Genomic DNA, 26,320 nt, shown 5'->3' on the forward strand with positions numbered 1-26,320 from the left:
GTTAGTCCGGCAGAATACGACAATTGGTATCTTCGTTACGAGTGGAAGTACATGCGATTGGAAGACCTCTTGGAGTCTGTCATTGGGCTACATACAGATGGGAGATAAATCTTTGCAGTCATTAAGCTTACTTCAAGACATAGGTTGCTCGATAGCAAGGTGTGATTTAGATATTTCCCACACTGGTGTGGTTTCCGGGCATAAAAAATTAGCCACGGAAGCACCACAGTGACAGCAGTGCAGTTTTATCAGCTGCCTTACACAGCAGTGAAATCTGCCTGGCGGCACCAGAGCTTAGAAGTTTGCATGCCACTGGAAAATTTCTCCTAAAGTCAGTCATAATTGTGCACATTGTCAGACCCTTGCTTTACAGTGATTAACATAAATATTGCGAATGATTTTTGTGCAGTTGTGGGCCCAGAATTCAAAAATGAAATCCGGTCCCATTTATCGAGCCTAGTTTCCACACAACACATTACCCTCTATCTGTCGAAATCCTTGAAATGACAGCACGTGTGTAATTCTGCAGATGTAATTGTTGAAAAAAAAAATTGCGTTACGTTCTAGTAATTCTTACACTTAACTCTCAGTTTAGAAAGTTCAGAAATCCGTCTCCAGAGATGATAGGTGCTTAGCAAAATTACTGATTAGTCATGGCCATATACCTCACACCTGTGCAAACTGCTCAGCTTCTTTTTTTTATAAGTGTGGAGAGTTATCTCTTAGACATAAACTTAATCATCTTGTAAAAAAGTACTGTGAATCTCATTTTGGATGAAAGGCTGTCAACCAGAAGAAGAAATAGCCACTATGCCTTTACAGTTTCACATGTGTTTCACTCAGTGGTGACAGTTGATCATGTGTTAATGTGCTACAGCACACTGTAAATATCATACTAAAATTGGGATCATTTCTCTTCTAAAGTGAGCCAGAAATTGCACTAAAATTATCCCATTTCTCTTCAAATGCACGTCGGTGTACAAATGAAATGGACAATACCGTGTTTTGTAGTGCTCTCTCCACGACAACTGGAAGCCAGTGTCAAATGCTGCAATGGCGGTCAGCCACACTACGATCAGATCAGTGAAGGGTTTTCAAATGCACGTGCCCTGGTGTGAGTGTGTAGAAACAACTGAAAGATTGGAAAACAAGTAAATCACCAGGTCCAGTTTCACAAATAGTACTTTATGGCATTGGCCGATTACCTAGCTTGCATTTATCCCGAATGTCTTGCTCGGCACAAAGTCCCAAGTGGTTGGAAAACAGTGTAGGTGATTGCAGTATATAAGACAGCTAAAAGAATGGACCTGCAAAATTACAGACCAATATCTCTAACTTCTGTTTGCTGCAAAATCCTCAAACATATTCTCAGTTCGAATGTAATAAACTTTCTCGAGACTAAGAAGCTTATGTCCACGAATCAGCACAGTTTTAGAACGTATTGCTCGTGCGAAGCTTGCCCTTTTCTCACACGATATGCTGCGAATTATAGACAAAGGGCAACAGGTAGGTTCCATATGTCTAGATTTCCGGAAAGCATTTGACACAGTGCCCCATTGCAGGAGTAAGTTAAGATATGTGAGTGGCTCGAAGACTTCTTAAATGATAGAAGCCAGTACGTTGTCCTCGAGAGCAAGTGTTGATCAGAGACGAGAGTGTCGTCAGGAGTGCCCTGGGGAAGTGTGAGGGGGCGGCTGTTGTTCTCTATATACATAAATGATTTGGCAGACATGGTGGGCAGCAATCTGTGGTAGTTTGATGATGATGCCGTGGTGCACAGTAGGGTGTCAAAGTTGAGTGACTGTAGGAAGACACGAGACGTCTTGGACAGAATTTCCGGTTGGTGTGATGAATGGCAGCTAGCCCTAAATGTGGAAAAATGTATGTTAATGCAGATGAGTAGGAAGAACAAACTTGTAATGTTCGGATACAGTATTACTAGTGTCCTGCCTGACACAGTCAAGTCATTTAAATATACGGTCATAATGTTGTGAAGCGATACGAGGGGAAACGAGTGTGTGAAAACTGTGGTAGAGGAGACAAATGGTCGAATTCAGTTTATTGGGAGCATTTTAGGAAAGAGTGGTTCGCTTGTAAAGGAGAGTGCATATAGCGAGCTGGTGCAACCTGTTCTCGAGTACTGCTAGAGTGTTTGGGATCAGTACCAGGTTGGATTGAAGCAAGACATCGAAGCAATTCAGAAGCAGGCGGCTAGAATTGTTACCGGTAGGTTCAAACAATGCACAAGTGTTACCGAGTGCTCGAATGGGAATCTCTGGAGGGAAAGCGATATTCTTTTTCAGAAACACTATTGAGAATATTTAGAGAAGCGGCATTTGAAGCTGACTGCCAAAAGATTCTACTGCTGCCAACACACATCACGCGTAAGGACAACAAAGATAAGATACGAGTAATTATGGCTCACACAGAGTCGTACAGGCAGTCATTTTTCCCTCGCTCTATTTGCGAGTAGAGAGGTGGGGAAATGACAAGTGGTGGTATGTGTCTTGCAGAGTATATACACTCCTGGAAATTGAAATAAGAACACCGTGAATTCATTGTCCCAGGAAGGGGAAACTTTATTGACACATTCCTGGGGTCAGATACATCACATGATCACACTGACAGAACCACAGGCACATAGACACAGGCAACAGAGCATGCACAATGTCGGCACTAGTACAGTGTATATCCACCTTTCGCAGCAATGCAGGCTGCTATTCTCCCATGGAGACGATCGTAGAGATGCTGGATGTAGTCCTGTGGAACGGCTTGCCATGCCATTTCCACCTGGCGCCTCAGTTGGACCAGCATTCGTGCTGGATGTGCAGACCGCGTGAGACGACGCTTCATCCAGTCCCAAACATGCTCAATGGGGGACAGATCCGGAGATCTTGCTGGCCAGGGTAGTTGACTTACACCTTCTAGAGCACGTTGGGTGGCACGGGATACATGCGGACGTGCATTGTCCTGTTGGAACAGCAAGTTCCCTTGCCGGTCTAGGAATGGTAGAACGATGGGTTCGATGACGGTTTGGATGTACCGTGCACTATTCAGTGTCCCCTCGACGATCACCAGTGGTGTACGGCCAGTGTAGGAGATCGCTCCCCACACCATGATGCCGGGTGTTGGCCCTGTGTGCCTCGGTCGTATGCAGTCCTGATTGTGGCGCTCACCTGCACGGCGCCAAACACGCATACGACCATCATTGGCACCAAGGCAGAAGCGACTCTCATCGCTGAAGACGACACGTCTCCATTCGTCCCTCCATTCACGCCTGTCGCGACACCACTGGAGGCGGGCTGCACGATGTTGGGGCGTGAGCGGAAGACGGCCTAACGGTGTGCGGGACCGTAGCCCAGCTTCATGGAGACGGTTGCGAATGGTCCTCGCCGATACCCCAGGAGCAACAGTGTCCCTAATTTGCTGGGAAGTGGCGGTGCGGTCCCCTACGGCACTGCGTAGGATCCTACGGTCTTGGCGTGCATCCGTGCATCGCTGCGGTCCGGTCCCAGGTCGACGGGCACGTGCACCTTCCGCTGACCACTGGCGACAACATCGATGTACTGTGGAGACCTCACGCCCAATGTGTTGAGCAATTCGGCGGTACGTCCACCCGGCCTCCCGCATGCCCACTATACGCCCTCGCTCAAAGTCCGTCAACTGCACATACGGTTCACGTCCACGCTGTCGCGGCATGCTACCAGTGTTAAAGACTGCGATGGAGCTCCGTATGCCACGGCAAACTGGCTGACACTGACGGCGGCGGTGCACAAATGCTGCGCAGCTAGCGCCATTCGACGGCCAACACCGCGGTTCCTGGTGTGTCCGCTGTGCCGTGCGTGTGATCATTGCTTGAACAGCCCTCTCGCAGTGTCCGGAGCAAGTATGGTGGGTCTGACACACCGGTGTCAATGTGTTCTTTTTTCCATTTCCAGGAGTGTATGTAGATGTAGATGTCATCCCTGCCAGCACTGCCTGTATTTTTCTTTGAAAGTGTGTGTAAAGTATTGTAAAAGCAACATGGCGAATTCTGTAGATGATTTGCAAAAGGGGTCTTTTTCAAGAAGGAGGAGAAAAAAATGAGAGTTAAAGGCTCACCAATTAAGCTCAAACTATGTGAGTAGAAGCAGGTAGAGGTCCTTTTAAAGTTCCTAGAATATTTCTCCTGAGTGGGCTCTAGGAAAACGTAAAACATACGCTAAATATTTATGAGTAGTGAAGGAGGGACTTTTGTGCAATAATTAACATCGAGGTGCTGTGGCACAGTGGTCAAGCGCACTGATGCAGTTTGTCAGCTGAGGTTCATTATTATTTCCCCCCTCACAGTGTTAAACTGTTGATTGTAAACTTTAAATATATTGAAACAGTTCAATTTTTATACATAAAAATAATATATTGAATTTAGTTACGATTTCTACCTTAGTAAGGTGATGGTAGAAAAAAGTGAGTATAATAGGACATTTAGTTTGGAAGTGTATCAAGTGTTGAATCTGTAATTGTGATGTTCGTTATTCGGGAACAGTGGTGTTTGGGTTACATGGGGAGTGAAACATCTGTGACACATTAAAGCATTAGTAAAACAAACATATAAACAACAGACTTGGTCTTAGGTGATTAACAATAATATTGTGATGAAATAATGAAACACATTTATTTTTTTAATATTGTAGCACATTGGTAAAATTTTGCACAAGCTGCCACTGGTTTTACCTCTGATGGCCTGTTTAAGAGGATCACGTATCCCATTCTTTATTTTTTACACGAGTTTGACAGAACCGATGGACCACGCAACAGATCTTTAACTTTATCTCACAAAAATATTCAGAATAACATGAAAAACAAAACCAAAATTGTGCAGTATCCTAATGCTCCATGTGCTATAAGGGCTGTTTGTCACAGTAAATAATTACTTATTCCAGTGGCTCGTAGGAATGTTACTTTAAATGAAGATAATACAGTGGTGGATGTAAAGAAGACCCACAGTTGAAACATTTGAGACAGACAGGATGAGCTGGGGACTCATTTACTGTGAGAGGTTTAACCCTCTGCTTAGAAACACCACTGGTGAAATTAAAAGCTTATCAGTTAATGGTGAGGACTTTTCCGGGCAGAAGTAGGGGTCGGACAGGTTGGTGAATGTATTAGAAAGATCCTTCCTTTATTCAGCCAATGCACGGTTGGTGGTAGTATGGTACTTCAATTTTTGTAGAGGACCCAGTGTACCCTTCCTTATATAGACTATTATTCCGATGGAATCATCACTCCGAGAACATTTTAAAACAACTGTGCCCTTTCTGCCTGCATCTAATGTAATTTCATTGTCAGATGTGGCATTGTTTTTGAAAGAGTTTGGGTATTGCCTGGTGAGGTGAGACATGGGAACCAGCCTGGTGGATGTGGGAAATGACCTATAAATAGTATACAGCGCAGCAGCCCTCATTGTCAATCCGAGAAGCGGATTTGATCTGGAGCTGGCAAGCCTCTGCACATCCCTGAAGAGGGCACTTTAGTTCACTCGGCAACCTGAGTGGATAAATTTAGAAAGATAGCAGTACTGAAAAGTATACAGATGACAAACAGTTTTATATTTACGAGGGTGAGTTAAATGAAAACCTTAAATTTGTAATAACAAATCGAAATTTCGCACCGTTATCCTGTAAGTTGGTACACGTGCTACAAACAGGCTATCTCATTATGTCTGAGCTGAGAATATGTTTCAATGTTCTACAACAAGTCAGTGTTGTGGATGTAGGATGGTAGTTCTGTGGATCAATTCTTCTACCCTTCTTATAGACAGGTGCGACCTACACTCGGACTACTCAGTACTGTTTTCTCTTCCTGGTATCAATGATATTATTACAGTTGAAAGAGGGGCTAAATCGGCTGCAAATTCAGTATAGGACCGCCAATGGATACATTGGATCTGGAGCTTGGTTCAGTTTTTATAACTTCAGCTGTCTATGAACACCATTGAAACTAATAAGAGGGTGACTCAAATGAAAACCTTAAATATGTAATAACAAATTGAAATTTTGCACCGTTATCCTGTAATTTGGTAAGTGTGCTTCAAATAGCATGCAGAATGGCCTGTAGGTGGCAGCATAGTGCAGATGCACACATACCATCACGGTACGAGTATAAAGATGGCCACCCCACTTGTGACTCGCACCAGGGAAGAACGGCATTCTTTTATTCGGTTTTTGCGTAGTGAAGGTGTGAAACATACTGAAATTCATCGACAAATGAAGGTTCAGTACGGTGATGCATGTTTGTCACAGCAGCAAGTCTACGAATGGAATAGGAAGTTTGCAAATGGTGTGACATCAGTGGAAGATGCTCCTCGTCCAGGTCAGGCACAACGAGTTGTGACTCCGCAGAACATTGCAGCAGTTGAAGCCATAGTGAAGGAAAACTGCCGAGTGGCACTGAATGACATTGCAGCACGTTTACAGATTAGTTGTGGGTCAGCACACCACATTGTGCACGATGTACTCCAGTTTCACATAGTGTCTGCAAGATGGGTGCCACGGCAGCTGACTCCTGGAATGAGAGAATGACATGTCGATGCTCGTGAAGAATTTCTTCGGGACTTTGAACGAGAAGGTGATACCTTCCTTGCGAGAATCGTTACTGGGGACGAAACCTGGGTTCACTTCCACCAGTCGGAAACGAAGAGAACGAGCGAGGAATGGCGCCATTCCTCATCACGAAAACCAAAGAAGTTTCGAACAGGACCGTCAGCGGGGAAGATTATGCCGACTCTCTTTTGGGATGATAAAGGCGTCATTTTGGAGCATTACATGCCTAGAGGCACCACTGTCACCAGTGCATCATACACAGATCTCCTAAAAAATCATCTGCAGCCTGCAATCAAATCAAAGCGACGTGGATTGGTGTCAGCAGGTGTCCTTTTGCAACGTGACAATGCAAGGCCCCACACTGCCCGTACAACAGTTGCAACAATCAAAGACCTGCATTTTGAGTGTCTTCCTCATCCACCATAATCACGAGACCTTGCCCAAAGTGATTTCCATATGTTTGGACCACTCAAAGACGCAATGGGAGGAAAGAAGTTCCGTTCGGATGAAGAGGTACGCCACGCGGTGCACGAGTGTTTGCGCGGACTACCAAAAGAATTTTTTTCTAAAGGAATTTATGCACTTTGTAAGCACTGGAGGACTTGCATTGAGTGCGGGGGAGACTATGTTGAAAAGTGATGCAGCTTTGTACTACTTCTGCACAATAAATAACATTTAAAAAAATATTTAAGGTTTTTGTTTGACTGACCCTCGTACTTCAGAGTGATGTGCAATTATTTTACTTCCAATTTAGGATCTCTGTAACCATATTGAAAACAGAATGCAAATTATTGTGAATCGATAGCCCAATCATGTTTCTGTGCGCCCTGAAGGTGGCCCAAAATGTACCAAAATTGGTTACAAAAAAAATGTACAGCTGCTGTACATCTTACAACTGGCAAATCGGAAAAATGTGTAGTGTATCGATGCAGATATGTTGATGATATTCTTTATGTGTGGAGAGATTTCACAAGGCAACTCCAGACGTTCTTGGAAAATATGAATTAGTGACTTATCGCAATAAAGATCAGTACGGAATTAGGGGGTTTCGCCATTAATTTCCTGGGTCGAATTTACCGATACAAAATACAAACCGTAAACTTAAAATTTACAAGAAAGATTCTCAGCTTCCTCTTTACACCCAAAATCTTACAAACATGCAGCACTCCACAACACGATTCACAGTACCGTTTCCATACCCGTGGCCCAAAAAGACCATTACCGAGAACTTGGCACAAAAACGAGCCCAAGAAAGCGACCCAGATTCTTACTGTACCCAGGGAACAATGTAGATAGAACAGTACGGAAATGGTGCAGTTTCATTTTATTAGTAAAATATCTAGTAGAATAGGTAACATGTTACAGGCAAAGGATTTCTCTGTGCAGGGCGACAGCATCCAGACAATTTTCCCGACATCGGACGACCGTGTGCTGCTGGAAGCAGAACAGTTGGCACGCGAGGCCAAGAGTAGCCGGCAGTTCACAGACGTGGAGCGCTTCACGCTGTGCTGCCTCGAGTGCCGGGTGTCGCTGCGCGGGCAAGCTGAGGCACAGGCGCACGCCCGGGAGACCGGCCACACCAGCTTCGGGGAGGTCCCGGGTGCCCCTGTGGAGTAGGAGGAGGCGCTCTCGTATTTTGTCACTATACTAGCAACATTTACAACACGGATTGTCATTCTGGCATTTCTCTGTTTTTCATCCCTTTTTGATCTGCAGTCGTCATAACACCATTTTTTTTTTATGTGAATTTTATGTTTCCCTATGCCTGATACAACTGGTTGCTTATTGAGCCCTGAAGAAAAGCAACTTTGCCTTCGATGAAATTGTGCTCTTTGTAATATACAACTGTACCTCACATTTTGATCACAATCGTGTATGTAATGGCACAGAGCTTCCAAACTTTGTACAGAAAGAAAAATAGGACTTATTAGTTTTGAAATCGTAAATAATTGTGGAGTTTTAACAATTTAAACATCTACTATTGAAAGGAAATTAACAGTGTGTCGAAAATATCAATCTTCGCGTAATAGGGTTTTGTCTTTTTTTCCCCCCAATATAATACTTTCCTTTGATTGCAGAACCAATAAGCACATTTCAAAAAAAAGTACACCTGAAACTAAAAATTCAGTGTTTTGAAACTAATCTGATAATTTGTATGACAAGAATCCAATATTTGCAAGCATTTGTGGTGCCAGTAATGTGATATAAATTTTTTATCTGAAAGGTGTTCTCAGATACAGACATAGTGCCTTATGTACCAGGCTTTGCTGAACATATAGGATTATTGTTTTTCACATTATTACTTTTGACTTCTAGGTACATTTTCAGAATAGTGAATGTTTTACCCACCATAATAACATTTAATTTATATAAGTTTTTGTGAGCTGCTCATGTGAAATCCTTTTTGTTGTTCTCTGCATTAAGAAATGAATGTGACTTTTAAATTTGTGACATTCGTTTCCATATTAATATTAATACGCCATTCCTTCATTTGTTGGCGTGCATGTTGTTAACATTAAACGCGTACCTAGATTTCGAGAGTCAAAATAGTTTCATTTATAGCCAGCATGTTGGGGTAAAAAGATTTAACGTAGGTGATTTTTACAAAAAATTAAATGTTTAGAATACACCGTTAAGTAATATAAGTTGTGCATTCCCAGATAATGTTCAGTATTCGCGTCATTAGCCTTCGCATTGATAGATTTGCAGAATTTCTCGATATATTTATTCTGTGCAGTCACTGTTCTGAGTATTCTTGTTTGGAAAATTTAAAATGTGGTCTGAATGTGTCCTTTTCTCAGATTTTGTGCTGGAGGAGGCAAGATAAAGACATGCTAACCACTGTGAGTTGTTGCATGTCCTTTTATTTTGTTTTTGAGGTATAACATTCATAATGTCTGCACTAATAGATGTGTGCGTGCAGTACACTCTCTGTGTGGCATACAAATCTACATCCAGTAGGTAAGGGTGACCTAATAGACAGTGGAATGTTAAAACTCATCACAGGACTGGCAGAGCTCTTGAATTGCCTCCATTGTTGTGTATTAATTGACAGGACATACTGGGACCAAAATCCAAAATTTTCAGGCTTTTTTTCCAGAATGAATTTTCACTCTGTGGCAGTATGTGAGCTGATACAAGATACCTGACTGGATGAGACCTATATATGTGTGTGTGAGAGAGAGAGAGAGGGGGGGGGGGGAAGCAAATCTAACACAATATTTATGACTGCTGTAGTTTCGTATTCCATTATGAAAATTAGTGTCTAATACTCTGTCATTATTCCTTGAGCATAAGTCTGTTGTTGCATTTAGCAAAATATAAAAAAATATCGGGGTTGGGTGCATAAAATTTGTTGAATATATATTTCATTTGGAGCACCTTCCTCAAATCATGACTTTTAGAAAGATTCCTAGAACAGACTAAGCAAAAACACGTTCCTTACAATCATATAGTTGTGCATTGCTGAAATTCTACATAAGCATAAACTGATTAATAGAAGTTACAAGCAATTTTCAATAGGGAGTTGTTGCTCGCCTACTGTGTAGAACTCTTGAATAGTTCCTTTACCAAAAGGAAGAGGGGAAAAATAACAAGCAGAAGGTGCAAGATGGACAGGTGTTCAAGCAAAAATTTGAGGGTTTTCAGTTCTTTGTGCTCCCCCCCCCCCCTCCTCTCCCACCCCCCTCCTCTCACTCTCTCTCAAAACCTTCATTTTTTCATTTTTGGTAACTGTGCAAAGGCAACTGCAATTTCTTGTTTGAATCTCTCTCTCTCTCTCTCTATTCGTTTAGTCGGTTCAGACTCTTCGTGACCCCATGAACCAAATCACGCCAGTTTTTCCTGTCTTGCACTTTCTCCCGTAGACCCAGGTTGGAACACATTGCTTCTGTGATGCCATCGATCCATCTCATCCTCTGACGTCCTCTTCTTCTAGTTCCTTCAATCTTCCCCAGCATTAATGTTTTTTCCAGCGAGGCATGCCTTCGCATTGTGTGTCCAAAGTTTCACAATATTATGAAGACACTGATTTTTTTTTTCTTTCTTTTCACCTACCTTGCATGATTCGCTCCCCCCCCCCCCCCCCCCAATCCCGCCTCCCACCATTCTGCTACATTTGGCAAACACATTTTTATTAATCGTACCCTAAATTAATAGATAGCTCAGTAATCTGGTTATAGATAAGATGTGCCACACAGAAGAGGGCAATTTGGTGAAAGGTTTCCTTGGAAACATACTTTTAGATTCTAAAAAAAAACTTTACATAGTTACGCTGTGCATTTGCTCATTTGATAACAACTTGGGTCTCTCTCTCTCTCTCTCTCTCTCTCTCTCTCTCTCTCTCTCTCTCTCTCTCTCTCTCTGTGTGTGTGTGTGTGGGGGGGGGGGGGGGGGGGGGAGGGAATGGGGTGGGTGCGCGCACGCTTTTATGGGATGACAATTGGTGGAAGGGCTTGCAGGTAGGCCTACACTCATCTCAAAACACTGCTTGCACAGATCTAGATGTCAGTGTACATATAATATACTTTTAACTTGCTAACATAAATGCTCATAACTAGTAACTATCCACATTTTTAAATTTTACTGCAAATAGTTATTCTGTTGTTCCATCCGTATACATGCAGTACACACAGGCTATTGGTGTTACCACTAGACTAATTCCTTCTCTCACTCTAAGTAGTTTGAGCTGGAGATGGGTGTAGGGTAAATGATCCATAAATTTTTTCGAGTACAGCTGTATATTCTCCATCATCATCATCTTCGTCTTCTTCTTCTTCTTCTTCTTCTTCTTCGTCTAATATTTCGACCCTATACCTTTGGACATCTTCAGATTGAGCTAAAGTACTCATTCCACGATTTAAACCACGGAGATGTCGATTGGCGACAGAGAGCGAGCCTAAATTGAATCTGTGGCTACATGGTCGATCTGTGCTTTAATATCCACATATCATTATTAGCTGGGCTGTAGTGACATCTTTGCAAGTTTGTGAAAGCAAGTACTGGATTCAATGATTTCTGCAGGTTGAGACTGCTACCTCTGTTAATTAAATTCTGCACCAAATGAATTTCCATTGCTTCTTTCACCACTAAGTCCCAAAAATACAGAATCAGTTGTAGAATTTCGACATTTTTGTATCACATAGAGTAACCAGTTTCAATGCAGTGCTCTGCCTCAGCCAGTTTTTTGCTCCTACAGTGCTCCCTGCATCATACAAGGACCGGATGAGCCTGCCCATTGTCTAAAAGGCCACACTCGCAAGGGACCACCTCACAAATACCATCCTTGAGGAGGCATTGAGTATCCTTTGACAGAACCTAAAAGTGTTGATGTTTTTGTTGGAGAGTGAAAAACTGCTTTAAATTTGTGCTAGGTGATGAAATGACCTACTTTTGATGATAATAAGTTTCCCACATATGGCAGGAAAGCCGTGAAGCTTATCTGTGACTTCTTTCTCATTCCTTATGCCCACCTTACATATCTGTTGTCGATAATACCCATTTGCTTCAAAAACTGCTTTTAAGTGTAAGAACTCACCATGCAAACTGCTCTAGGCAGCAGTGCTGTTTTCTGTGAACCAAAGTTCTGAGGACACTTGTGGTTTGTGAAAGTCTGTATGAAGTGGCTTCCAGTAAACTTCATGTCCCGAGTTGTCATTTTGTGACGAACCAAACCGTCGAGATGCACATTGGGTAACTGAAAATTTATATTTCTTGAAATACATCTTGATGTACACCGTGGACTGCACGTAAAATATTCAGTTGCCAAATCGGCATTCGGGCACATAACTCACCATCGGCGGCACGTGATACAGACGACAAACCAATAAATGCATTTCTTACATTTTGTTTACACCTATATCAGATGACATGTGTCAAGTATGAAATCTTTATGATGTTAAAATTAATGTGGAACTAGAAAATGTAAAACCCTGTGGATATTTAAAATCTTATTGTAATCATGTCTCGTGATTACAATATGCTCCATTCTCTGTGTGTAGTACACAGGTTGTCTTGTGTACATGTTATAGCTGTCAGACATTAAACAGCCGCACTTCTCGGTCGTATTGTATCCTACTGTCACGGGATAAAAATGTGGAACTGGTGGTCAAGTCTATATTACAGGCCTCTTGTTACCTCCAAGATCATATTTAGAAACACCAGTGATATGTCTCCCCTGTACAGGGTGTCCCACAAGGAATAGTCAGTATTCAGAGATATGACACGAATTAATTGAAGCAATAAAGCCTAATAAACATGGGATATAAAATCCGTACCTTAACAGATACGAGCACTCGTTTGTCTTCGCTACTCCAAAACGTGTCTCGTTTACTGAAGCTCGTAATGTGTGCAGTTTAGAGCCCGTGTTTACTAGCCAATTTTTTTTCTCAGTTTTATCCATATACCTCCTTCCAAAATATGGAAAGCAAAGACCTTGCAGTAGAAGAGTGTTTTCTCACAAATCAAAGATGAAGTGCTCAAGGGTCTCAAGGTATGCATGTCAGAGACCATGTTTACTAGACTTTTTTGCTTTGAATGATCATTTCTGTCGTATCCTCGAATATTGACTGTTCCTACTGGGACACCCTGTATATAATGAATACCACACTTAGACAAATAGTATATAAGGGTAGAATATAGAAAGATAAAAACGATGATGTTAATTGTAACGAACGACATAGTGACCAAGACAGGTGTGATGCAACAAAATCTGTGTTTATCATATAACGAGGTTGTGTACTTGGAACGTTATCTGAGGGCGAAACAAGGTATCTTGCCAAATTCGGTCCATTTTACATGCAGGAAAACAGAAGAAAGCTCTAATCCGAACCTATTTGATTAAAACATTGTTACAGTTCTGCATTTACATCTTATTTCTTAACTCTCATTCATTATAGACTTTGCCTAGGTGTTTTGTCATGTGAGCATTTGTCTATTTCTTCTAGGATATTCAGTAATCTGCCTGCCTTGTGAAGAATGGTGACACCTTTAGCATCATTATCAGAACTCTTGTACTCTCTTAAATGAGCACTAAATGCTGAGAAATTGTACTCACTGACATTAAGATATTCTCGAAGCCATGTTTTTAAGCTGCCACACATAAAACTTAATTATAGTCACTATATTTTATCTTATATACTCTGTACATGTTACATGCCTTATTATCTAAGTATTATATGATGCATGACCCTACAGTGTTGTATGTTCTGAAGCCAATTTGCAGCCTAATTTTCCAAAACAAATGACTTATGTTATCAGAGATGTGATCCCACTAATGATAAAACTATACACCTATCTTTTCTTTTGTTCACTCCATTCTAATGTGACCTGATCTGTATTCCTAGTTTTCCCCTCCAGCTTCTTGGTGTGTAACGTCATAATTAATTATTCATTGTATGTAATTCATTACTAATATTTGCCTCACTTAAAGAATATTTGATTAATAGTCAATTAGTGACCATAAGTATGCTTCTTCATGGGACTGTGGATGGCAGTTGTGAATTATGCAACTTTTGACCTTCAGATAAAAAAAATGAATAGTCCCATCATCCTCAGGGTCTGTGCTGAAGGTGATACTTTACACACCATATTATACCATTAGTAACATCTGTTAGCTTCATCAAGAGTGCCATCAAACGGGACAAGTGTGTCATCTATAAGACATATTTAGTCAGGTCTTCATAAAGTTCAAAACATTTATTTTCGGCAGTACCTAAAAATATGTTTGCGAGAGTTACCCGTAGCTAGGTTTTCTTTTTGCTCGTATACGTGACTGCTAAAAGTAAAGAAGCTCTGTGATAGGACTAGTTCATCAATTTATATATGGCTCATATTTTTAAGGGATTTAATGCAACAGTTGTTTCTCACATCCTAGCTTCCAAAGGCTCCTGTCTTTCCAATCCTCTTGTTTGCAAATTCTTCTCTGACACAGTTCTTCTGACTGCCTCTTCCCATATTATTTTTGGGCATCACCTTTGCCTATTAGTTGGAAACTATTTCATCATCTCAGGCAATCTCTTCTAACCCAAATGGTGTGTATCCACGCTGTTGTGATCATTTTCCTTAGATGGTGTCTGTTACAGTGGTGCCAGGTTTATTCTCGTACATATGTCTTCATTTTTAATTATGTCCTGCTGTGTCAACCTACAGCAACTATCTAAAATTGCATCTTCATTAATAATAACTTCCTCTTACATTTTTCCGTTATTTCCCACGTTTCTGTTCCGTACGTGGCTTTGTTTCTCTATCTTGGCCATTACAATTCTTAATTTCACTTTTACTAGACAAGACCCCGATAATGTTTATACAAGTTCACCGACCTTACTAACCCAAAATCTAGAAGTCAGGTGTCGCCCCACACTCACAATAACGAAATACTCAGTTTTCTTTAAACTGATGGTTAAACCCAATTTCCGATATTGTCTGTGCAACTTTCTAACTGTGTAGTTCGTGTCATCCTTGTTCTCTGCAAAGAAAAAAAAAGAGAGAGAGAGAGAGAGAGAGAGAGAGAGAGAGAGAGAGAGAGACCCAGACATCGGCAAAATGCCGAGTGAAGAGCATTTCGCCATTTATACGTACACCTATACTACGACAAGAAGTTTTCTGTAAATTTAAGACAGAATTCGAATATATTTTAAATAATGTAGGTACTGTCGTGCATTCTTGCCAAAATCCTTTCATCACTGGAATCTCACCAGATATATTAATATCTACTTTAATTTTACAATTTGTGTCACCAAATAAAGCCATAACAGGTTGAGCATATAAATGAGTCACTCCATTCTCTTCACGTTACAATCCACCGTTTACAGAGGGAATGCTATTGTAGCATTTCTTAAATAATTGAAAACCGTGTGGGGCTGTATAAATTCCTGGCCAGTCTTTCTTCTGTGACCTGTTTTAAGCAAAACTTATTGTCTGTGAATAATCTTCTGGCACAGAATCCATTCTGTTGATGTCCATTCACAATCTGCGATTTGATTGTCACCTTTATAATTTTCGTATATAATCCAGAAACTGAATTCGTTACACTCAGTCCTGTATAGCATTGCAATTTTCCTGTCACCCTTCTTGTGTATGTTGGATAAGTTTCACGGTTTCCATTCCTGTGGTAATTGTTCTCTCTCTTCCTTCTCCCTCTCCCCTTCTCCCTCCAGAAACATGAAAACGTAGGCCGTTAATTCCAGTTTATCCGTCCAGTTTTGAACAGTTCAGTAGGCAATCCATTCTGAGTTATCTGCCTTTCCTTTTTAACCGCACCCAACCTACACATCTGTCATGCTAAGGAAGGAACTGTTAGTTCCGAAAGCTACAACGGTGTTGTCACTTTTATATCTGTGCTGAACATTTTGCCTCCCGGCCAGCGAGTCTGTCTCATAATTTGTTTCCTCAATTGAATTTTACTTTCATAAAATATACATTAGCATACAAAGATGTCGTTAAGTCAGACTGGCTCGTGCATTTTGACTTTTACAGCAGTCGCACGAAACTACAGACACATTTGCAGTTCTAGTAGTAATGAATGCATTTTTAAAAAGAACAGTTACCGGGAATATTTTCCCGGCATACACATGTTCTCGTATCATTTATTAAGTGTATGATAGCAAACTGCAGTGTGACAAAGAGTGAGGGTGGGGGATGGGAGAGATTACACATAATGATAGTGTTCTGTACTGTATTGAGTTGCCACTCACTGCACAGCAACTGCACTGATAACTGCCAAACATCCTAATGTCAGTGGTTTGTTTGTGAATAATGTTTGCACCACAGTAACACCGAATTCCCTGCAGTGTTTTCGAAGATTCACAGAAATGTAACCAGTGAAGTCCACAGCGGTGTGCACTCGATAGCTGTGCTCCTTCCAAATGTACAGAAGATAGCAGTGATTTTTCCCACCCATTCTGAATGTCAGTCATTGTTAAATGACAAAGAAGAGTGTAGTGCTGCCTATTGTGAGGATTCGGTTGTGCCACACGACACGGTTAAGTCGTGTTCAAACAGTGTTCTCAGTTATTTTGTAATTCGTTTGTACAAAGGAATAACGGGAAAAATGTTTGTGGCTAGTATGACAGCTTCTTGTTATTAAGCTTATTCGAATGAGACCACCAAATTTAAAATGCAATAATATTAGATTATACATACGAGGGAGCAAAGAGTCACTTTCTGATAATGTGTTGTCCAATAAACAGTCCCCACTATTGACCTGCTATGACAGCCAGAACATAAGGCATTTTTTTTAATAATTGTATTGACTTAACACAAAAGGAAAGACTACGCGTATTGTGATCAAGAAACATTGAAATCTTATTCGAAACATTGCCATCAGTCTTGACGATAAGGTGCCACCTGCGGTTACTGTTCGTAGTATCTGAGAAACAAACATATGTGAAGCACACACACGACTGCAGAACTCGTTTGCAATTCCTGACAATAGTTGCAGCATCCTCTCGGACAATTTTCTCGAGTCGTCGTGCTCCGTTTGAGACGGGACAGAAGTGTACTTAGCTTCTAGTGTGGTTCACAAGAATACCCTGCAGACAGGTGCTCTTCGATTTTATTCGTACTTGTAGCCTAAGTCAATGCCCGGACATTGGTTTCCCGAAGCAAAAATATACAATTCTTTTAAAAAAACTCAAAAAATCTTGTTAAGATTAGCTGATACGGGAGCACTACTAAGTAAATAAAATTTGTGGCTTACCGGCATAATTGTCGGTAGGTGATTGCGTAACACAAGTCTCGTGAACACCGTGTCACCTATTCAAAACTCGCTAGTAGTGAGGGGAAACGAAAATCGTCGAGCGAGAGTAGATCTGCAGGAAGCGGGCAATGCGAAACCTTACAGAGATAAGCCCGGGGATAACTCTGCATTCGGCTGGCTGTCGACTGATCTGTCTGCGATGACACTCGGCACGGTGCGTGAGGCGAGGTCCACGGTACCTGGGCTTCCTGCTGCCCACAGATAAACACCTCTGTCAGCAGATCATCCGTGCCGTGTGTCGGGGTTGCCCTCGCTGCACTACCCGGGCCAGCTCGTCTGTCTCCATTGCGACGTTTGTCGGTGGGGATACTAAACTGCCAATCGCAAATGTTAGGTGACAGATAATGAATCGTGTATTTTTTTTTTAAATAAAAATAACTTATTTCTGTTTTTGATTACTGTGAACAAGAAAATAGCAGTATTCACAATAAATTAAAAATTAACGCGAAATCAAGTAGAAAATAACATTCTTTTTAATGTCTACAAATAGAACAGTATTACTGATGTATAATTTTTTCTCATTTAACAATAAGGCATTTCACATGTCTGTTGAATATTAATTTATTTTCATGCAGTTAGTAACTGAAAATAGAAAGATAATTTTTTTACTAAAAATTATTATAATATCTTTGTTAATTAGTATGGAATTTTTTAAAAAAGTAAAAATAAATGTTGCTACTTGTGAGTTCTGAACCAAGGACTAGACATTTGCGAGACTTTTATGCTAAGCACTTGTCTACCAACACAACAATTTTGTTGACAACAGTGGAAAGTCCTTGAGACAGAGTGAGTGTGTGTGTGTGTGTGTGTGTGTGTGTTTGTTTGTGTTTTACAAATGTTTTGTGCTTAACAGTGCTCTGAAATCATCTAATCTTCATAAGCAATTTTTTACAGTTTTTTTCTTTTTTATGATTGTGTCATGCCACTTTAGGAAACTGATGTCTGGGAATTGACCTTCAAATCATACAAGTACCTAGCAAGTGGACGAGGCCGAACAGCCCGTGAGGTCCCCAAGTATCAGGCTACAAATCAAAAGGTTTGGTATTCTACTTGTCTGTGACCTCTTGCAGTGAGTTGTTAATACGAAAAATGCCAAGTAGCACTGTGGTTTGAAATCCACATTAAAGTGTAGGTCCGCAGTGCAAGTCCATTCAAAGGTCTGAGGGAGGCAACTTGTAATTAACTTAAGTGTGTAGAGCTCTATTATGTTCTGCTTGCCAATGGCTTCCCCATTTTCCTGTTTTGTGTCTCAATATCTCTTTCGCAGATGTAAATACAACACTCTGTTTGGGACTGCAGTTTATGTTGCCAGGTAATAATATTATTTCCAAAAGACTAAGTGTTCACTACACAAAATCAGGCTGCTCCTACAGTTTCATAAAAAGTTTAAAAAACTAGTCATTGGGAGATTTTGAAGCTTGCTGCTTCAAGTCCGTATTTGCTTAACAATAAGGTTCTTTTTTCACAGCCGTGAGAAAACTGAAGTCTCTTATTTTTTATTGCCCATACATGTTTAAATATTGATGTACTGTCATCAATGGTTTCTCTTATAGCGACAGTGGCCAAGCGCCCCCCCCCCCCCCCCCTTTCACCACAACACACCTGCTACTTTAGTAAAAGAAACTGTCACTTGAAACTACAAATTATTGTAAATAAAAAAAATGGAAAATCTAGGATGGAATGTAACAGTATTGTGAAACGAATCATTGCTACTCACCATATAGCTGAGATTGAAGGCGCGTATTGTAGTACAGCAATTTCATAACTTTTCTAAGTTTTCAAAGTGGAGAACTAGAAGCCATATTTTTTCTCAGATTGGGTTCTCAAACAGTGCGATGCCAAGACCTGCAGATGGTAAAGACGAGGAAGAATCGTATCTGTCAAATAATCTTTCAAATTATTCCAAAAAGTGAAGTGTACCAAAATTAAGTTTACTGATGTTCCATTTTTCAGAATATTGCCTGTTCCAGTTGTGGTCACTTATTTCAAAGAAATATCACACTGGGTAGTTAGATGGGGCTTTAGTGCTAGGGGAGAATCGTGGCACAGTAATTAGCAGTGTCTAACACAAATTTCATTTGTTTGGCTGTATGACAGAAAACATGCTATAAAAACTTTGGGACTGCACAATAATGGATTTCTAAGTATGCTATTGTATTACTTTGGAATTGAAAGACTTGACTGTTGTAACTGTGGGGATAAAAGACTAGATGCAATAAAAATCGTTTTTGAAGGTATGTTTATAGATATATATTTATCATGTGGATAAATTCAAATACTTCTACTAGTAGAGAGAAATTTATTTCAGTTGATAAGTCATACAGGGTGATTTTCCCAGATGACAGTCTTGCACTATTGACATTTATGGCTCACTCAGCATAATTAGAGAGAGTCATTTGATTATTGAAATACACAATAATTTTATTTGTATAATGTAGTTGCAATATAAGCAATTTCAGTATGCAAATCCTGTTTTGTGGGTTATAGATATATTAGAAGCTATTCCAAAGGAATATATTTTTATTGTTGTAGCATACATGCTTTATTATCTGACTGGTAAGCATGTTGCTATTTAGCTAAATATAAAGAAAACAGTGACCTCGGTTTTAAGTATAATTAGTTTTTAGTGGAGCCTGTTTTCTGATACAAACTGTTTTTAATATCTTCACTATCGTCACGAAAACTGGATCTCATCCTTTATACAAAGCTGTGATTTTTCAACGCCTGAGTATAACTCTGTAGTACAAATGTCAATGTAAATGACCAGCATTGATCTCAGCCGTGGAGCTGAAGAAATCTGCAGGTATTACAGTTCATATCTGCATACTCCAGTGATATAACAGTAGCAAATACCTTATATAATAAAGCTTTATTGTTTTATACATTTTTGTTGACAGTATGTAATCACTAAAATGAGAGTAATATTTGTGCAACTTCAATACTTTGTAATGATTCAGTGCTATGTGCAATAATCACACAGCTATGAGGCTAATAGAATTAGTAATAGCTTGTACAAAGGAAAGTACCTGCTTCGGACAATGACAAAGATCTGTTGCCTGTAAGTGAAATCTTAAAATTTTTTAATTAATTACTAGGTAATATTGTAGTCCGTAAACTGGTTAAATTGACCTCATTTAGCTCAGAATCGACACTCGCTCACTAAGTGCAGTTGTATTTTTAACTCTATTCTTGTACTATGTAAGTACTGCGCACTTAGCTGTGCAGTGTCTTTATCTTTTTAGTATCTTTATCTACATAAGTAATCACCTTAGTTGAAGTATTCTGCACCGATAATATTTTCAGTACAACATTTTTTTTAACAAGGCTTGCTGCAGTATTACAGGCTTGTGAATTGTTGACACATTTCAGTAAGACTGCGCTTTCAATTTTAGGGTTCTAGTTGCAGGAAAGCCCCACATTAAAATTGTTGCTCAAGTTCTTATAGTACTCCAGACGACTCATGAAAGAGTCCCTTATTAATGTAGTGCATCCATTATACCTACAGGTAATGATCAACTGAAATTCTAAACAAATGTATTACAGTAATTTATTTACATAGTTTTATGTACATTGGGGAGCCCATATACCTCATATGTTATATGGCTATAAAACAAAGAAATTGTTTGCCATTTGTCATTTTTGGAAAAAATTTTATTTTTTAATGTAATAAAGACTCTTATTGTTACTCTACCTTTTTGTTACAAATCCTCTTTATCATATAGACATAAGTAACAAAAGATTACAACATACCTTGATTTGAAAACATTTTATTTGAATTTGAATTACAGCTAGTCTGTTCATCATTTAAACTGTAGAACATGCAAATAAACGTGACAGTTTTTTGCAGTATTTGCCCCAGAGCATGCTCCGGTTCTAAAACTGTTACAAGGCTCACAAAGACAGGACCGACTGTCACATAACAAATTCATAAATGTTTAGAAAGTTATTGGCCATTTTTTAACTAAACTCGGAAGTACGCACTGTCATATTTCTAGATTACATACATTTTGATTTGAATGTTATAGTTCCACAAGGTAGTATACAAATTACTGGTGGTTCAGCCATCACTTCTTTTATACCTGCCTGTCTGGCATACTGTTCTTCCTCTATTGCGGGCGAGAGTCTGGTGTCGTATCGGAAATTTGCAGCAACTCGGGTGAAGGTGGAATCAGTTATCGTACAGCTGAAAAAAGGTGACATGGCGTAATGATTGGTCATTGCCCACTAGTAAAGAAACACGTGATGCATAAGTAATAATTTACCTTACAGCTGAAACAAAGGAAAAAATTATGTTTGCAATGGTGGGAAAATAACTTTTCTGCACCTTCAGCACAATTAGGAATGATAATACAAAATGGATAAATTGCTAATCAACATATAGAGATGGTGTCCATTTGCAAACAGACGCAGTGAAGAGACTGCAAAACGTGTGCCCTCACGGGCCTGAGTGACTGTAGACAGTAGGCAGTAGCCATTTGTGTGTGTGTGTGTGTGTGTGTGTGTGTGTGTGTGTGTTTTGGCTTCTGAAGGAGAACGTTTTTGTCCAAAAATTAAGAGTAGCAGTCTTTCCATTGTATCTTTCTGCATCTCTATGCGGTGAGTAGCAATCTATCCTCTTCATATTATTATTATTATTATTATTATTATTATTCCACTGTTGAATTTATTGTTTGGAGGAATTCTTCATCAACCTTAAGTATATTTCATCTGTGTGCTTGGTGATAATCTTCCTCTGGATTAAAATAGCTTTGTGATTGATGTTTTGCAAGTTATCAATAGTGAGCTTTGCTCATAACATATTACAGTGTTACTGGTAGTATTTGTGACACTCCAGTTCCATTGGTACAGACCAAGCATCACCCTCTCACAGCTCTTTCTTGGCCGCATACACTGCTTGTCTGCTTTGCCATGTTATATGTAGCTGGCAACACAGACAATTATCCTGTTTCAACCACAGCTACAACTGCAAAGCAGCACAGCGTTCTCATATAAAATGTGCAGTATGTACCTGGAAATTACCATTTGTGTTATTAAAACACATTCATTACCCTGTGATGGATATATTGGATGGAACTGGGAGAGTTTGTGTAGCTCACTTCCTGATTCCTTTTCTCTACATCGAGGCTAACGTAAGTCACGTAAACGATGCCATCTGATTAGCCCTTAACTGGTATCGTATGTCTGCGAGTTGGCTGTCTAATTTCCTGGTGGCCATCCCCTCCCCTTCCAGGGTCCTTTCACCTCGTGTGTACTTTTCAGTCGGAGGTCGGGCTTCTCGCAGTGAAGGTGGGTGCTGTTTGCCCTTCAATAAATGCACAGTAAAGCTGCCATAACATTTACAAATGAACAATACCAGCTGCGTGATCATCGGGATGTGTTTATCGTTATTTTGTGTTATTGTGATAATTACGGTGTAATATATTATGGCTGTTAGTGACAGTGTCTTGTAATTAATTCGTACAATATGGAGCGTATACGAGGTGCACTTTGTAATTCAAAACAGCCTGAATACCGGGTTATTCTCAATGAGTTCTAGGAGTAAATGATCCAAACTTTGAAATGCATTTGGAAGAAAGGGTAATGAAATTTTTAATGAATGTAATGCTAACCCATATTATGAGACAGAACTTCAAACCCTCAAGTTAACACTGCCGCCACCGACCTACTTATAAAACAATACGCCATGTTCCCTACATTTATGATAGGGCTTCAAATGGAAAAAAAACAATGACACAACAATGTGTTGCAGATTCCCAGTCTGTACCTTGAGGCTAATGCCTCGGATAGGAATCCAGATGTTGAACAAGAAGGGGTCTTCTTCTTCCTGTAGGCAAGATTCTACCGTGGTTGAACAATGAAACTGTAAAATAAAAGTTCTCTCAAAAGGACCTATTTGTTGTACATGACACAGACTTCAACTGAAAGCATTCTTTGGGCTTTTACCTGTATTTGCAGCAATCTGGTAATGAATTCATATAGGTTATCTTTTCTCAGTGGGCAGAATTGGACATAATATTTTCCAATTTTTCACAGTACTGTTAGCAAAAGTTTGTGTTCATATTGACAACTCTTCAATTTGAGAATTAATCAGGGGAAAGGAAGAAAGTATGTATGTATGTATGTGACTGCTGCAGTACAAACATTTTTAACAGACTTATCAGGAACTGTCAGCAGTATCACTCCTCAGGCTGCACTATGTGTACTGGTGAAATGCTTTTGCCTTGCCACAGTTGATGTATATGTCAGATGTATATACTGATAATACTGATGAATTACGAGTTAAATATTACACGTATGACAGACACCAGGACCCGATACTTACACTGATGAGCCAAAACATTGTATCTGCCTAATAGCTTGTTTGTTCATCTTTAGAACGATTTTGCATATTAGGGATGTGATAGTTTGTTATTAGGCTTGTGGAGGTATGTAGTATTGGATGTCTATGCGCAGGTCACGTATTCCGTGTAAATAACAGGCCGCCGATTTGCGCATGCGGTGATGTCCCCCGATAGTGACCCAGATTTGGTTCCATAGAATTTACATCGGGCAAATTTGGTCAATGTGAGTTCTCTATCATGCTCCTCAAACCACAAGAGCACGATTCTGCCTCCAAGACACGGACAACTGTACTGATGATCAAAGATGATCACCACCGGGGAAGACATCGAGCACGAAGTGATGCAGATGTCTCGCAGCTATCGACGTGTCTTCGATTGCTGTGACACGTCCCGTGCAAGTACAGGAGAATGCCTCCCACGGCATAATACTGCTGCCACCAGCCTGCATCCCTGGTGCGCTGCACATTTTGAGCTGTTAGTCTCCTCAATGACGGCATTTGTGGAGACTACCATTGACCTAGTGAAGCAAAAATTAGATTCATCCAAAGAGCCGACACGTTTCTGTTAATCGACGACTGAACATGACGGTCCCTTGCTCACTGCAATTGTAACTGACCGTGTCGTCGGATCCACATGTGAACATGTAGATGTGGCCTGCTGCGGAGCTCCGTGTTCAACAATGTACTCCGAAACACTCTTGTGTGTACCAGCATTGTGCTCTTTTGGCTGAGATGCCATATATCATCCTCTATCTTACTTTACAGAGCAGACATGCCTCACAATCCCACATTCTGTAAAGAGTCGTGGACATCCAACCATTTTGTGTCGAGTGATAGTTTCACTGTTCTTGTACCTCTTTCTGTAGATGCTTACGACAGTAGCACATAAACATTTGACCAGCTTTGCCATTTTTGAGATACTCGTTCACAGGCTCTGCATAATAATAATAATCTGCCCTTTGTCAAAGCCACTTATCTCAATGGATTTTCCCGTTTGCAGCCCCTTACATACTTCTGTTACCGTGTTACATGCCCGAAACACCACCAGGCAACATCCAACATTGCAATGAGCTGTGGTCTAATGTTTTAGCGGATCAGTGTATATAACACCAATATTGAAGCCTGTAATAAATTTTTAAATTAACATAAAAATGTGAATTTATCCTGGAAATTATCCAGTCGTTTCATGTAATTAACTGTTCAAGAAAGACTGACATGGCATTGGATTTAATTACTGAAAGTATTTATTTCTAGATTTTCGAGTGACATAGGAATATTCCCTTTTCTTGGAACATCTCTTGTGGTTTTTTTTATTCCCCCCCCCCCCCCCCCTCTATCATGTGTTTGAAAATACATGTAACTAATGGATTTCAATAAACACCTGCCGGCCGGGGTGGCCGAGCGGTTCTAGGCGCTATAGTCTGGAATCGCACGACCGCTACGGTCGCAGGTTCGAATCCTGCCTCAGGCATGGATGTGTGTGATGTCCTTAGGTTGGTTAGGTTTAAGTAGTTCTAAGTTCTAGGGCACTGATGACCTCAGAAGTTGAGTCTCATTGTGCTCAGAGCCATTTGAGCCAATAAACACCTAAAAATTAAAGACGGTATTGTATATTTCAAAATAAACTTCTGGAGTCTCTCAGACACCATGATAACAGTTATGTTTAAATATTGTCATACAATTTTATAAGGTTATAATGGTGCTTTAATTGTTTCACTGTGGTCTTAACTATGAGCCACTAAACTGCAAAGTGGAAACTTCTAAGTATGCATGTACTACAAGCCAAAATCTTCCTTGTGCAAAATTCTGCATTTTTTTTATCCTATACCTGAAATACTGACATCTATTTTAACTCGTATAAGAATCAATCACACTTGCACCATCTGATAAATGTCATAAGCATTATTTCAAACAATCACAGGCAAGGATAATAAACATTCAAACAAGAAATAAATACACACCTTTGTCAAAGCAGCAAAAATTGGCAACGAGAGCATCGCAACAATAATCAAGATTTAAAAAAAAAAAATCAGGCATTATTCATATGAAAAAATAGCTCTCTGGAAATATCAATGCTCATTGTAAAACAAAATGCTCACTCTTTGTGTGTTATACATCAGTTCAAACAAAATCCAGTATTTTTTGGACAGTCTCTGCACTCGTGCTTTTCCTGTTGGGCGCACTTTTTACATCTCTTCCTCACGATTTGCTTTTCCCTTCATTTGGTTTCCACTTTTGCACAATATGTTTTTTTTATGAGCTCTCTTTCTCACATCTAAGTGTCATTTTACTCCCACAAGCATTTGTTGCAATGATCATGTGAACTGAAAAACAGCAAGCCAATTAAGTGGAGGAATCGTTTTTTAGACCAGGAGATAGTCTTGTGTCTGATCCTGTCTATCAGTCCCAGACATACAAATATATCTAACATCTCATCTATACTTTCATTTCCGGATCATCACATCTCGCAAACAGCAAGCAATTGTGTTTCCTTTACTGAGTTTTGCAGGTCCTACTTCTTCAGGAGTGTTGCTCCTATTTAACCTCAATGTCTCAGAGAAATGTGTTTTCAGGTTCAAGGTATTAACTAACACAAAGCTAAATTGTCCATGTAAATATGATGCCAACATGCAGCTTTCCCCC

General features: G+C 40.1%; 2 protein-coding genes across 5 annotated transcripts in view; one reads left to right on the forward strand and one right to left on the reverse strand.

Annotated features, from left to right (window-relative positions):
* LOC126215160 (ubiquitin thioesterase OTU1) overlaps positions 1–18,940 on the forward strand; it is a 43,826-nt gene extending 24,886 nt beyond the window's left edge. The window contains exon 3 of one of the 2 annotated variants that reach the window (XM_049941829.1): positions 7,968–8,920. In XM_049941829.1, the coding sequence (XP_049797786.1) occupies positions 7,968–8,198 (231 nt within the window). In that variant the 3' untranslated portion in view covers positions 8,199–8,920. Of the gene's footprint in view, positions 1–7,967; positions 8,921–18,268 lie in introns of those variants that run through there. The other variant, XM_049941830.1, reaches the window with a different exon arrangement.
* LOC126215158 (pre-mRNA-splicing factor 18) overlaps positions 7,887–26,320 on the reverse strand; it is a 119,387-nt gene continuing 100,953 nt past the window's right edge. For 2 of the 3 annotated variants that reach the window (XM_049941828.1, XM_049941824.1), the window contains one exon: positions 19,623–21,520. In XM_049941828.1, the coding sequence (XP_049797785.1) occupies positions 21,506–21,520 (15 nt within the window). In that variant the 3' untranslated portion in view covers positions 19,623–21,505. Of the gene's footprint in view, positions 8,188–19,622; positions 21,521–26,320 lie in introns of those variants that run through there. The other variant, XM_049941825.1, reaches the window with a different exon arrangement.

This window comes from Schistocerca nitens, chromosome 12, assembly GCF_023898315.1.
Source record: "Schistocerca nitens isolate TAMUIC-IGC-003100 chromosome 12, iqSchNite1.1, whole genome shotgun sequence".
NCBI classification, from domain to species: Eukaryota; Metazoa; Arthropoda; class Insecta; order Orthoptera; family Acrididae; genus Schistocerca; species Schistocerca nitens.